General features: G+C 41.2%; 1 protein-coding gene across 2 annotated transcripts in view; it reads left to right on the top strand.

The window, feature by feature from the left end:
• ARFGEF3 (ARFGEF family member 3) overlaps window positions 1–12,637 on the top strand; it is an 89,015-nt gene extending 76,378 nt beyond the window's left edge. For both annotated transcript variants that reach the window (XM_089530288.1, XM_089530289.1), the window contains 2 exons: window positions 4,185–5,412; window positions 6,197–12,637. In XM_089530288.1, the coding sequence (XP_089386414.1) occupies window positions 4,185–5,412; window positions 6,197–6,388 (1,420 nt within the window). In that variant the 3' untranslated portion in view covers window positions 6,389–12,637. The remainder of the gene's footprint in view (window positions 1–4,184; window positions 5,413–6,196) is intronic.
• The last annotated feature ends 2,029 nt before the right edge of the window (window positions 12,638–14,666 follow it).

Here is a 14,666-nt window from a genome sequence, read left to right as displayed (position 1 = left end):
GTGAAGGCTGTACCTTTGCCAAAAAAAGAAAAAGAAAAAAGTTCCAACCCACACATATGAGGGCTGTGTGAAAGCACAAAATATGTTATAATGAGATATTGGGTGTCTCACAGTTCCCAGGGAAAATCCCACAGATCAGAATCGGTAAGGCATGCATTACAGTTAGTTATGGTGACCTGTAACTAATTACTTGCAGAGATAATGGGGGAGAGCAACTAAGCTACATTTCAAAAACATTGCAGTGAGTCAGAGTGAAGTTATTTGACTGGTTTAACACACCATGACCTCACACACAGTTATTTTCAACTTTTCTTTTAAATTACATTTTGGCAGGAGCTTTTCAACTTTTATGTTATTCTCTTATGGTATTTTTTTCTTTCTCAAAGTAATAGAAAAAATACAAAAGCAATGAGCAGTGCAACTAGTTCTTATGGATGCTGTTGTTACTGTTATTCACTGTTAGTATTATTCATAGTTAGTTTTATTCACTGTTAATCACAGAACTGGGATTCAGCATGGCATAGAAATTAAAACCACGACCAGATAGATAAAAAAATATGACCCCCAGTTCATAAAATTACAGTCAGCCTTTGTATCTGTGGGAAATCCATTCCAGACACACACACCTATGTGTGGACAAGAAAAAATGTGAGAACTCCAGACCCATTGTTCCCAATTGGCAGCACAATGTGCATGCAGCTGCTAGTGTGGCCGTGTGCACACACCTCCATTGAAAACAATGGGCTCACCATTTATGGATGCTCAGGGTTGCAGATGGCAAGCAAGCCTGCGGGTGGCACGACTCCACTGTATATTAAATTATCTTCAAAACCATTTTAAACAGATCTCAAACTAAAAAGAAGTTATAAATGAAACGTTATTGCAACAAATTACTTTTTCAATTAGTAAAGTTAACAGGCACCTTTTAACCTGCCTGCCACAAGCAATGCTGGCATCCTTTGATATCTTAATATACTACTTGCTTATATTCTAAAAGGGAAACACCACCACTGAGCTCCTCCTGGTGGGGCATGTCAGCTTCTCCCAGGCCTTTCCACAGAGAGTTAAAACTGAATGCTGGAGTGCAGCCACTAGAGAGTGTCAAAGAACAAAGGATGGAGTATATTAGCTCTCCCAGAAAAGGACTTAGGGCAGAAAAGAGTGAGGAGAGACAAGTACAGAGAGAAAACAAATGGCAATATATTTCAAGGCAGCAGAATTTCCATGAAGTGCGATGAAAATAACAAGACATTTGGTAAAAGAGAACAGCAAGCAGATTTGTCTATTTGCATTTGCACTCTGTGAATGACTGAATTCTCTCCTTGCAAATGCCACTCTTGTGTTCTTAATGAAAGCTGCAGTTCCCCTGTGGCATGCTAGTCATAAGTAAGTACCATTGAATGTGTTGGGGCCATCTCCAAAGTAATTTTAGCATGAATGCCTTTATTCTAGATAAGCTCCTGCTACATTCAACCAAAAAAAGAAAGGAAAGGAAAGGAAAGGAAAGGAAAGGAAAGCAGAGCCCACACTATCGTAAATCTAACCCATAACAAATTACAGTTGGGACTATGTGGGCCATATTGACCTAAGCATTTGGAACAGTAAAAATACTACTACTAATAAAAATAAAAAGTGGATTGAGGATATTAAATGAGAGCTATTTTAAATAGAATAAGTAAAGGTAATTTCCCCATGCGCAGGGGATATTGGCTAGTATCCAGTATTTTTGATATTGTAAACTGGACATGTGACATTGTAATTGTTGGAATTCATTGCACCATTGCAGTGACCAAAAGTGCCCCCACCCCAAAACATACCATTGAAGCCAGGAAGTCTCTCCTCAACTGAAGAATTTCTGAGGTACTGAGTGACAATGTGCTAAGCAGTAGTTATAGCAGTAAGTGTGATGTGACCAGCAGAAGCAGAGACCCATGGAGGGTCCTGTCACAACTGCTTTTTCGATTATGTCTCACTGCTGGGAGTATGTTTGGGCACATTATTACTCAGTGCCAGGGAGTAGGGTGACTGCCTGGCTTCAAAGGTAGGTTTTGGTGGGGTAGCATTGGGAGATGTAGGTACAAGAATGGAGCTCTGTCCTCGTGATGCTGGATCTCGGGCACTATCTTTTTTAAAACATGTGCAACAAAACAGTATAGAGAGGACTGTGACAAAGGCCTTTGACAAAGTTCCCCATGGTATTCTTGCAAACAAGCTTGTAAAATGTGGGCTAGACAAGGCAACTGTTACATGGATTTCTAATTGGCTGACCGACTGAACCCAAAGGGTGCTCAGCAATGGCTCCTTTTCATCCTGGAGAGAAGTGACCAGTGGGGTTCCACAAGGGTCTGTCCTGGGCCCAGTGCTATTCAACATATTTATCAATGACTTGGAGGACAAAATTGGAGGCATACTTATCAAATTTGCAGATGACACCAAATTAGGAATAGTAGCTAATACTCCAGAGGACAGGATCAAGATTCAAAATGACCTGAACAGACTAGAAAAATGGGCCAAAGCTAACAAAATGAAATTCAACACAGAGAAATGTAAGGTACTGCACTTAGGGTGGAAAAGTGAAATGCACAGATATAGGGTGGGGGACACCTGGCTGAACAAGACTACATGTGAAAGGGATCTAGGAGTCCAAGTAGACCATAAGTTGAACATGAGTCAACAGTGCAATGCGGCAGCTAACAACGCCAATGCGATTTTAGGCTGCATCAATAGAAGTATAGTGTCTAGATCAAATAGTCCCACTCTATTCTGCTTTGGTCAGGCCCCACCTGGAATATTGTGTCCAGTTCTGGGCACCAGAATTAAAAAAGGACATTGAGAAACTGGAGCGTGTCCAAAGGAGGGAGACTAAAATGGTGAAGGGTCTGGAAACCATGCCCTATGAGGAACGACTTAGGGAACTGGGGATGTTTAGCCTGGAGAAGAGAAGGTTAAGAGGTGATATGATAGCCCTGTTTAAATACTTGAAGGGATGTCATATTGAGGAGGGAACTAGCTTGTTTTCTGCTGCTCCAGAGACTAGAATGCAGAACAATGGATGCAAACTACAGGAAAAGAGATTCCACCTGAACATTAGGAGGAACTTCCTGACAGTAAGGGCTGTTCAACAGTAGAACAAACTCCCTCTGAGTGTAGTGGAGTCTCCTTCCTTAGAGGTCTTTTAAACAGAGGCTGGATGGCCATCTGTCGGGGATGCTTTGATTGAGATTTCCTGCATGGCAGGGGGCTGGACCGGATGGCCCTTGTGGTCTCTTCCAACTCTGCGATTCTATGATTCTATGATTCTATGACTGGAACTGTGTCCTGCCCCTTTGGGAAAATAAATGGGAGAAAACTGCTGTATTAGGTTTTGAAGATTAAATGGAAGAGGTGTAAAAACTGATCTGAAGGCAGTGTCATTAATCATAGTTGTAGCAGAAAGAGAAAAAGTAGAGAAATCACTTTTTTAGGATAGTGTAGAAATAGATATTTGATGTTATATAGAAGAGGTAATTAAAATGTTGGTAACAACCCAGTATCAATAGGTGAAGGAAGTTATGAAGAAATATGTGTTTGTGTGTATTTATGTATTATGTGTGTTTATTGATGTTGTGATGTGATGTGACGTGACATGTTATGATGTTTACGATTGTGAATAAAATAAAATATATATATAACAAAATAAAACTGTACTAAATTTCTATTTGATTGTTTTCCTTGGAGGAAGTGTCAGCTATAAATGTTATTTCTTTTGAGGAAAATTTGGATGTTAGAATATAATAAACATGTTTAAATTTAATACTAATTTTGGTTGAATTGCTTGTGTTAACTTTTGAAATTGCAGACAACTTTAGTCTAGAATAATCATATCAACCAGATATTCTCCAGGTGGTGTTGGACTACAACTCTTATCATCCCAGCCAGCCTGGCTGGACTGGGTCTCTCCAGATTTGTTCAACTGTGGAGAGCAATCCAGCACCATCTGATAGATTAGAAGTTGGAGAAAGCTTGTCTGGAGATATTCTAAGAAAATGATCATAATTATGATGTCATTATAGCTTTGCCTTCCGAAGTTCCTCGGAGCACAAAAAAAGATTATAAATACAAATTGGGTAATTAAATAATATTAGTGAAATTCTAAAGCTGATTTTTTTTTCTCCCCCGCCCCTCACATTTGGCTGTGCATGAAGTATCCCTTTCAGAACAATTGTAGTGAGCCTACTGTCCCATCAAGTGTTGCTGCAGAATTTATATGATATTTTGTTGGAAGAATTTGTTAAAGGGCCCTCTCATTCTGAAGAGAAGATGGTTCAACAGCCACCAGAAACCAAACTGGCTGGCTTCCTCAGGTACATTTCTATGCAGAATTTGGCAGTCATTTTTGACTTACTGCTGGATTCCTACCGAACTGCCAGAGAGTTTGATACAAGGACTGGGTTGAAGTGCTTACTCAAAAAGGTATCTGGCATTGGGGGAGCTGCCAACCTGTACCGCCAGTCGGCAATGAGCTTCAACATCTACTTCCATGCCTTGATCTGTGCCATTGTAACCAACCAAGAGAACATTACTGCAGAACAGGTGAAAAAAATACTCTTTGAAGAGGATGAAAGAAGCACTGATTCATCTCAACAGTGCTCTTCTGAAGATGAAGACATTTTTGAAGAGACAGCTCAGGTAAGCCCACCAAGAGGGAAGGAGAAGAGACAGTGGAGGGCCAGGCTGCCATCTTTGAGTGTCCAGCCTGTCAGCAATGCAGACTGGGCTTGGCTAATTAAAAGGCTTCATAAACTGTGCATGGAATTATGTAACAACTATATTCAAATGCACCTGGATTTGGAAAATAGTGCAGATGAGCTTCCAGTCTTCAGAAGTGACACTTTCTTCATCCTTCCATCTTTCCAATCTGAAACATCTACCCCCTCTACCGGAGGACTCTCTGGGAAGGACACCCCTTCAGAAGATGACAAAAGCCAAATGAGGGACTCACTCACAGAGACTGTTACTCCTAAGGGAGGGAATGGAGATATGCTGCTCATTCCACCATTGAGCCCCAGAACAGAGAAGAAGGACCAGGGCAGAAAAAAAGAATGGTGGGAGAGCGCTGGCAACAAAATCTACACCATTGCCACTGACAAAACCATATCAAAGCTAATGACAGAATATAAGAAAAGGAAACAACAGCATAACTTGGCTACTTTTACCAAAGAGATGAAAGCAGAAAAGAAAGGAGACCCCTTAAGCTCAAGAGGGCCAGATTCACCCCTTCTACAAAGGCCACAGAATCTGGTTGATCAAGGCCAGATGAGGCATTCCTTCAGTGCAGGCCCAGAGATTTTGAGACAAGAGAAGAGGCCACGCTCTGGATCGACCGTTAGCTCACTCAGTATATCTATTCGAGATGGTGAGGCACAGATACAGGTAAGAAAATAGGGCTTCCAAACACACTACATCTCACAGTAACATGAGGTCTCTCATTCTTGCTGATGCTGTCCCATACCTTTATAGGAGAGCATCAGTTAGCTTCCAATTTTGGCATGATTATCACACTGTGCTTCATGGCATTACCAAAATGAATCATACACACACCTAGTGAATTGATAGGACTTGCTCTATCAGAATGATGCAACTACCTCAGGAGTAGCCATGGTCATTTCTCCCAAAGGCCATTCCACCTCTCTTGGAGGACAGAGCTCTGTGTGCCATGTGGCCTGAGTTCCACCCCCTTATATTGACTTGCTGACTTCAGGTTTAGTGTGGGTTACTCTTTTATTGCCACTTCTGAAGTAAACATCAGCTGCATATCTAGGCAATTTGTGTATGTGGAATATGGGAGGGGAAATTAGATAGTAAAGAGCTTTGGGCTAGCCCTATAAACAAAGATGGCCTGTGCTAAAAAGAAAAAAAAGGAAAAGAAAGCTGTCTGTTCCAACCACAAAATGCTATCTTTCTCTTTTAGCTAGCTGCTGCAAGGCACTTAATGATAAAAGCCAACACTTGGTGCTACAGTTCAGGGATTTTAAAAAATAATATTTCACACTAGGCCACTATTCTCAGTCACTGTTGGTGCTGCATGTTTTCTATGATCAAAATTCTCACTTTACATGTTGAACTACATTGCTTCAACTGACCTTTGTAATAACCGTGCTTTTCAATCCATCACATTTGCTCACTCCCTTCTTTGTCTCTCCCTGCATTATTTTAGGCATGGACCAATATGGTACTGACGGTTCTTAACCAAATCCAGTCCCTTCCTGATCAGATCTTCACCGCCCTCCAACCAGCTGTCTTTCCCTGCATCAGTCAGCTGACATGTCATGTGACCGACATTCGGGTTCGTCAGGCTGTAAGAGAATGGCTGGGAAGAGTCGGCAGAGTTTATGACATTATTGTGTAATAGACACTGGTTGTGTTTCCAAGCAAACAGACAACATCTAAGGCACTTCAAGGCATACAAATAGAGTGGCAGACAGGTGTAGTTATAACTGCCTATTCAATGGCCATTCTTACCAGGCAACTTTTATCACACACTGTTAACTGATTAAGAGCACAATCCATTCTTGCTCATGCCTACAAGGTAATATGATGTGGCAGTATGGCTCATATGCTAAGTGCCACAAAATAATATACTGCATATTAAATCAGAAAATGCTATTAAATCAGGCTGAAACATGAAAACTCAGCAGATTAGAGGCTGTGTATTTGTCACAGACAAAATGTTAGACTGAAGTACAGTATTTCTCTGCAGAAAGAAAGAAAAGGCAGATTGCAATGTCGTCTCAATGCTGGCAATACAAAATGGACACCTGCATAAATTCAGCTTGACAAGAAATTGTTGAACTGTTTCAGTTTCAAACAATTTCTGTAGTAAAATGTTATCAAAAATCAAAAAGCTTTGTGTTCAAAATTTATTTGAGAGTACAATAGTTGTTAGGTATTTTTGGTACAGAACCTTGATGTGCCCTATACTTGCACTCATACAAATGGATAAGGGGAAAATCAGCAAGTAGTGAGTAGAATTAATGGATGCCTTTTAAAAACAGGTAATTAGAAATAGGCCTTCCAAATTCCAATAATGACTGCGTAGTGAGAAGATAAGTTTCACTCCATTTCTCACATGGGGAGATTTTTCTGTACAGGCAAATCTATCACACTGTCTTGTGAACTTTAAGGTGGGTGTAATATGCCTGAACGGATTGCAGTCCTGTAACCAGATGAAAAACTGTGTGCACTTGCCTAATGAATGCCATAGACCTCAGGTGGTTTCTTCCCCTCTCTCCATACGTCTTAAGGTGAGAAAAAGTCATCATAAAGATGGCTTATGATTGTTTTTGTCAAAATATAAAGCAGTTCCAAGCAGCTTCTTTGAATTGTATATTGAAGGTGCACATATGTCACCTCATTGGTTATTTTTTAAAATTCCCTGTTTGCAGATTCTGTGGCCATGCCACTGTGTAATTATATCACTAAAATTATCAGTTGGAAATAAGCTGGAATTAATGTTTGGAGGAAGTATTTTATACTTATTTATATCACATTTTATACTTACAAGCATCTTGAAAGGTAGATTAGGTTAAGAAGCCAAGGGTTACCTAGTGAGTTTTACAGCTGAGCAGGCATTTAAACTGAGATTTTGCATACCATTAATACCTTCCACTAGTCACACTGTATCTCTAAAACTCTTAAACCAGGCTAACATGCATCTGATTATAAAGGCTGTTAGAAAATGAGCTATTTGATAGGTGTGTGGTCAACTCATTATTTGTTTGCTGCAGTTTATGTGCTGCCTTTTTCCTGCTGCTTTCAGTGAATCATACCTTAAAATAATGGCTAACCATTTCATGAATTTGGTACAAAAGAGAAAAGACAATACAAGAAGACTGAGCAAAGGCAGGTATTTTGATCACTGTATCAGCCAGTTAGGAAAAACACTGGGCAGTTGGTCTTAGCTGAGCTGTTGGCAAAGGGCTTGCTGTTTCATCTCACCCTCTAATGTAGCCAGGGAGAACAGTCATTGAAGGAAGTAGCTCTCTGAAAGGAGTGGCCAAGTGGAAGATGGTCCCAGATTAACCAGAAGCAGCAATTTGCTGACCAGAATAATTTTAGGAAAGAGATAGATAGATAGATAGATAGATAGATAGATAGATAGATAGATAGATAGATAGATAGATGGTCCTAGTAGAAGGTTCTTATAGTCTCATTCTTTAAACTAGTTCCAAAATTCAACATCTAGCTGTCACATGCCAGCCAGTTGAAAATAGCATCCCCGTGTCCCACATGCAGGTCCATCACATACCATATATATCTGAGTGATTCCTGCAATCCCTCTCCTCTCTTTTTGAGATCCTTATTGGCAAGCATGGCCTAAGTACAGAGGCAAGAGTACTAGCCAAGTAGCCTGGGATTCATACAGGGCAGCTCAGGGTCAGTATCACAAAAGATGTTGAGATACAACTCTAGGTTGGTGCACCAGAGCCTCTTCTCCCAAGTCTGACGAGTGCATGTGCCAAGCTATAAGAGTCTTCATCAGCCTGGTTTATGAAGCATTGCCTTGAAAAATGACACCATCATTTCATGAGTTCCTCTTCTCTCTATCTCTTTATTTCTGTAAGTTAATAGAAGGCTATGAATGTAAAAGTTATGTCAGCTGCTGAACCTTTGTAACTATCTACTACAGAGTATGAAATTCTTTGTGAAGGAAGTTGCTGCTGCACCCTAATCTGATTGTTTTGTTCTGTTTTGTTTCTCAGTTCAATTATGCAGTGTTTCTATAGCTCTATGTGGAGTTGAATTTTATTTTGGGGGGACATTTTCAAGCAGTGCACGCCTACGTTTGTTAGTGGAATTTTATATGCAACTCTAGTTTGTCACTGTATCTTTATTTAACAGAATAAGTTAGGAGAGAGGCAGGCACACAGAATTTCTTTATCCATTTGACAGGATGCCAAAATGTTTCATTTTGTTTGTTTGTTTCTGCAGTACAATGAGGCAAGTGCTATATATGGACCAATATTGTGAACTGCACATGCCAAGAGGAGAAGTTCTTTGTAACAAGGTGATACGGTCATATATTGCACAAACAGGAAAAAAACTATACTGTAGTTACCTTGGTTGAGGGAAATATTTAAGGATTACTGCCACTAACTGGAATGGTTACTTCAAATCATTCCATATTGTAGCTTTTGCCATATGGATGAGCTATTTTTTAGCCATCACCCTACCAAACAGATGAGGATATGAGAGGAATATCAGGTATAACCCATAATATGTAAGCTCATTCTCAAGCACACTGAAACTTGGAGAAAGTTATGAATAGGCTACAGGGTTGGTCCTGTCATTTTGCAGAATAATGTAGTAGCTCAAGTGGCAGATGAGTTTGGGGAAAGAACAAAGCCCTGCACTAGTAAGGTAGCTTGCTGCCCTCAGGTGCAATGCAAGACACAGTCCCATCAGTGGGGTGAAAAGTAAGGTTCAACAGTCAATCCAGTTGGCATCTGTATATAGTATAGGGGTTGGGGAGACCCTACTTCTCTATTGCCTCCGGAAAGTCTATTGCTTCCAAAATGGAAGTAAAAATGTTTTAAAATGTCTGAGACCAGCCCTGGCGTGGAGAAACAAACAAACAAACAAAAAATTACATTCCAGAGACCCTTCAAAAGCTCATAGACGAGGCAGATGAAGTTGTGGGGGAGAATGCAAACTCAGTTTAATTATATGTTTAACTTGACAAGAAATACAATGCAATCAACATCCTGTTGGTGATGTATGTAAGCATAATTATGCTTGCATATATATTTATTTTGTTCTTATTACTGCAGAAGTTGACATTTCCTTCCTCCTTCCACAATGATCAACACCCTACCCCAAATGGCTGATCATTTCACCCCAATAGCAGCCCACAATGGCCATTCCGTTGCTAGTGGAGCATGGAAGAGACTTGAGAGGCTATGCACTTATAGCTGAACGCAAACCAGGGACATCATCTCCTGAGACCTCAGGAAGATCCTGGTGGGTCTTGGTGAAAGATGCCCTTGGTCTGCATCTGTTTATTATAAAATGCCCAGATGCTTCTCTGATCCCGCTCTTCCAACTATTCATGAACCATGGAATGGATGTTAGCAGGAGCTGTCACAGTGACAAATGTAAGTCTTGGGACTTGAACCATAGCAGAGTTCCACATGTGGATCTCTGATGCTACACGTGCCCATGTAGCACCTTGGTTATTCTGGATTTTTATGAAAAACTGTTACAGTTTTATTACATGTCGTTACTGGACTGTCACAGACTTAGAAGCCAAATGTCAAACTAGCTGTGTATCTCTGTGTGTTTGCTAACATGCATATTGAGTTTTTTCTCCTTCCTAACAAAAGGTTTCCCATTCACTTCAGTAGTGGAAGCCTCACTATTATGAATGAGAATACTTGAGTACACAGAGTTATATGTGCTTGGAAGATCTTCTTAAGTACCTTTGGTACAAGGAACTAAGGTAGTGTACAGACTGGCACTTTGTGCCGGGATATGGGTGGAGCCACAGCGCAGCACCACACGCTGGATGCCATGACTCTGCTCCATCGCACCATGATGCCACACACCCTTCTAGATGATGCAGTGCCAAAAGGACGTCACAAAGCCATGCCGCAGCAGCTATGATGCCCCTTAGAGGGTGCAAAAAGGCCACTTTTTGCAGCTCCTTTTTGTGCTCTCCAGAGACCGGATCAGTGTTGTGTCATGCAGTTCCTGCAGCACCAATACCGCCAATAAAGGGGCCGCTCCACGCTGCCCATCTGTACAGCCCCTAACTTCCCTGACAAATCATGGTAAAACTTAATTTTTTAAAAAGAGCAAACTCTCACTGTAACCTTGTTGTCCTAACCACCACTGCCTTTTCATAAAAGCAGGGAGAGGACATACATGGCATAGGGTGGTCTGGCATCCATTCCTTACCAGCATTGTGAAGTGCTGAAACATGCTTTATTTTACCATGCCTGGCTTGGGTAGTCCTTGCACATTACAAAAATTTCAGGACTGTAACCATAAATGGCTGCCCTTTTCTCAAGTTACTTCCTCACTTCTGTACTGCAGACTGGTTCACACTACAAAATTATAGCACTTTGATTGCAGTCTAATTGCCTTGGTTCTGCCCTATGGAATCCTGAGATTTGCAGTTGAGGGAGGAGCATTTAGAATTTTCTGCCAGAGAGCTCCAATGCCTCACCAAACTATAAATCTTGGGATTCCACAGGATGTTGCCATGGCAATTAAAATGCTATAATTGTGTAGTCTGAAAGGGCCCCTTGTCTTCTATTCTGATTATTTCCTTGCCAGCAAATACTAATGCTGGGGCAAAGTGAAAAAAATGCTCTGACCTAAGGACAGCCTTAGCACAGAGCTATCAATTGGAGTGACAGTTTTGTGACTAATGTTTCTGCCCATAGAGAATACACACAGACTGAATTGTTCAAACACAGTTCAGATTGAACTAAAAGGAAAAGATACAATATGAAAAGATTACAGTGTTGCTCTTAGATCAAATTACCTGCTTATTATATGGCAAGGAAATAATCCAACATTTTAAGCCATTCTAGAAATGGTTGCTGTCTATCCTAGGAAATAGTATGCCAAACTAAAAGGAAAAGAGCCACTGGGGCTGAACAAACTGTCCACGAGGGGCAGCCTGCAGCCACCTCTGTCTTTGCTGAATTGGGGCCATAGCAACTGCATGCCACTGCTCTGAACTGGCCTTTCTGTGGTGCAAAAAGGAGCAGCAAAAAGTGGATCCTTTTTTGCACCAGAGAAAGGGTGCCATAGCCACTGACGCAGCTTTTTGGCACTCCTTTGTTGCTGCGTCATCTGGATGCAGCACCAGAGGAGTGCTGTGATGCCAACCGCCATGTAGTGGGGCACTCAGCTTCATGCCAGCATGGGAGTGGAGTCGGGGTGTGCATCATGAGGACGCCACGCCGCCATGCCTCCACTCCACCCTGATGCCGAACTTTATTGCCAGCCTGTCAAGGCTGACTTTTCCCAAAATGTAAATCCCCAAAGGAGTATTTGTTTTCTTATGCCAAAGATCTAACTTACTCAAACGTGAAGGTGACAAGAACAAAATTGACGTGTGGTTGCAGTGGCTGCCATAAGGAGTCTTACTTCGTTACCTGTAGGAGTGTAGAAGTAGAAGAATCCAAATGATTCTGCAGGGAGCAAATAAATCTGTGGCCGATTCCAACCTATTTGTGCTTGTACCTTTCTTCAAGCAAAGGTCTCTAAGTATTGGCTGGAGTTGAGAGGAAAAAACTATAGCATGGCAGTGAAGCAGAGGGGCTGTGGATGGACCCCTTGACTTGTCTTCTTCACACTTCATATACTGTGGCCATACAAAGTCATCTTAAGCCTACACAGCTGTGAATAGCTGCCATGAGACTGCCCTTGGTCCCTGCCCTAGTTTTTCTTGTGATGTTAAATTAAAAATGGCTTCCCTAGGCCCCACTCCCCTCTGTTTAGTCATTCCTGTGTCTGTGTTCAAGAGTTCATTGTAAGCCAGTTTGCGAAATGTGTTTTGTGTATATTTTGTTCAAAGGGAGTTCTTAAAGGAAGATATTTTAAAACAAATTATAACAATTTATGTTGCTCGTGTTGTAGAATAAAGTACCTGCAAAACTAAAATATTTGCAAATTGTTGTGTTTTCCCCCCACTCTTTCTTTCTCCAATGGATGTCAATAATAGGGGTGGATGAGACAGGCCTAAGTCTTACATCATGCAGGCAGAATGTCATTTTCTGTGTCCTCCCTGCATCCCAATACTGTCAAATCCATGCTCCTCTTCCTCCTTCTCACCAGTTGGGAGGAGGGATGCAATTCAGATGATGACGCAGCAGCTAGTTTCAGGTTGTGGGTGATTGAGAAGAATGACACAGACACAGAGGCAGTGCATCCTTCTTTTTGTTCCCCAGGAGCCCATGACAGTTGCTTCTTCCTTCAACTGCAAATCTCAGGATTCCATAGGGCAGAACCAAGGCAATTAGACCGCAATCAAAGTGCTATAATTTTGAATTGCCTCTTCCCTATCCACTGGTAAGCACTGGCCTCTTCTGAGGCTTGACAGTTCTTCCTCTCTCTTTGTTTCTGTGTAGGTTTGGACAGAGCTTCAGAGAGCTAGAGAATAGCTCCCTGTGCCTTGCAAAAAAGAGGAGAGAGAGAGATGTAGGCACACTTGTGACTAACAGGATGTGTTCTGTACTGTCCAAAAGTGCAACCCATCTGCCCCAAATCCCAACCACTTTTGCGACTCTGAAATATCCCAGTTGGCTTAACTGATTAAAACAACTGATTTATCCACTTCAGGCTTCTACGGCTGTCATTCCTAAAATAGTAAAGATTTGGAAACTTACTTAACATAAAGCTGCTGAATTTTTGGCAGATTGTCAAACATCTGTTATTTCACTGAATCCAACTTTAAAAACTGTGGCCTGTATTCTCTATCAGATACTTAGTTACAACTGGCCCAACCTCCCCAAACCTGACAGAAATGTCATTCCTGCATGCTCAGATCACCAGCAGATTGCATGTCCTTCCCATTCAGCTAAGGCTGAGAGGGGTATAATCATGGCAATAGTGTCACAGTCATAACTACTGGTAAGTAGCAATTGTGAATATGAAACAGTTACAAATGAATATGAAACAATTGTGGTGTTACAATCAGTACTTAGTCATGATTTTGACACTATTGCCATGGTTATAACTCCCTTCCCAACCTACTTTACTAGGCAGGAGGCTATTCCATCAGCAATTGGAGCTGTCATCTACCTTATCTGCCAAACTGTGATCCCACCAATTCTTATTGATGCCATTCAAGTTCCATCCATGACACATTAAGTTCTACAACCTACCCATTTAATGGTCCTATCCAGCAAGACTAGTATTTTTAAGATAAAATGTTGACAAACACAATATGCTGCAGCTCAACAATCTCCCCTTCATGAGGGCCTCTTGTAGAACCTACATACAACCTATTGTGAAGATTCACTATTACATAATGATCTCCAATTCTAGATAAGTACAGGTGTAAAGAACATGCACCTGTCCAGCTGTTAGGCTACACCCAGAGAAAAGAGGATCTAGCCATGTATATAAGCTCCAGGGATACTGTTAATTGCATTTAAATTTAAATCACCAATGTAGACTGTAGCTTAAAAAGCAGACCCCAGAAGATCTCAGGGTGACTTTAAAGCAGTGGGTCCCAACCTTCCTAATGCCGCGACCCTTTAATACAGTTCCTCATGTTGTGGTGACCCAAACCCATGAAATTATTTTCATTGCTACTTCATAACTGTAATTAAATAGGTGTTTTCCAATGGCCTTAGGCGACCCCCAAAGGGGTCCCGACCCACAGGTTGGGAACCACTGCTTTAAAGAGAAGAATGAGATAGGTTTACAGAGATTTTTAAAAGATACAGTGAGCTACAAAATTTAGTAAAAGGTTCAAGCTTCTCTACTGTATGCAAGACATTTCTCATTACAGAGAATATGGATGGATTGTGATGGGCATCTGAAAGCACAGCCAGAGCAATGCAGGGGCTAGTGACGTTCTTGTGCAATGCTTTAATGAAATTGATGAGTCAAATTCAAAGGCTGCCTTTGCTATTCTTATGAGTTCATTATTGCCTCCCCACTCAGGA

This window comes from Sceloporus occidentalis, unplaced genomic scaffold (genome assembly GCF_023333645.1).
Source record: "Sceloporus occidentalis isolate IW3139 unplaced genomic scaffold, rSceOcc1.0.p SCAF_6, whole genome shotgun sequence".
Lineage (NCBI taxonomy): Eukaryota > Metazoa > Chordata > Lepidosauria > Squamata > Phrynosomatidae > Sceloporus > Sceloporus occidentalis.
Note: the sequence above shows the minus strand (reverse complement) of the source record. Positions and strands in the feature narration are given on the sequence as shown.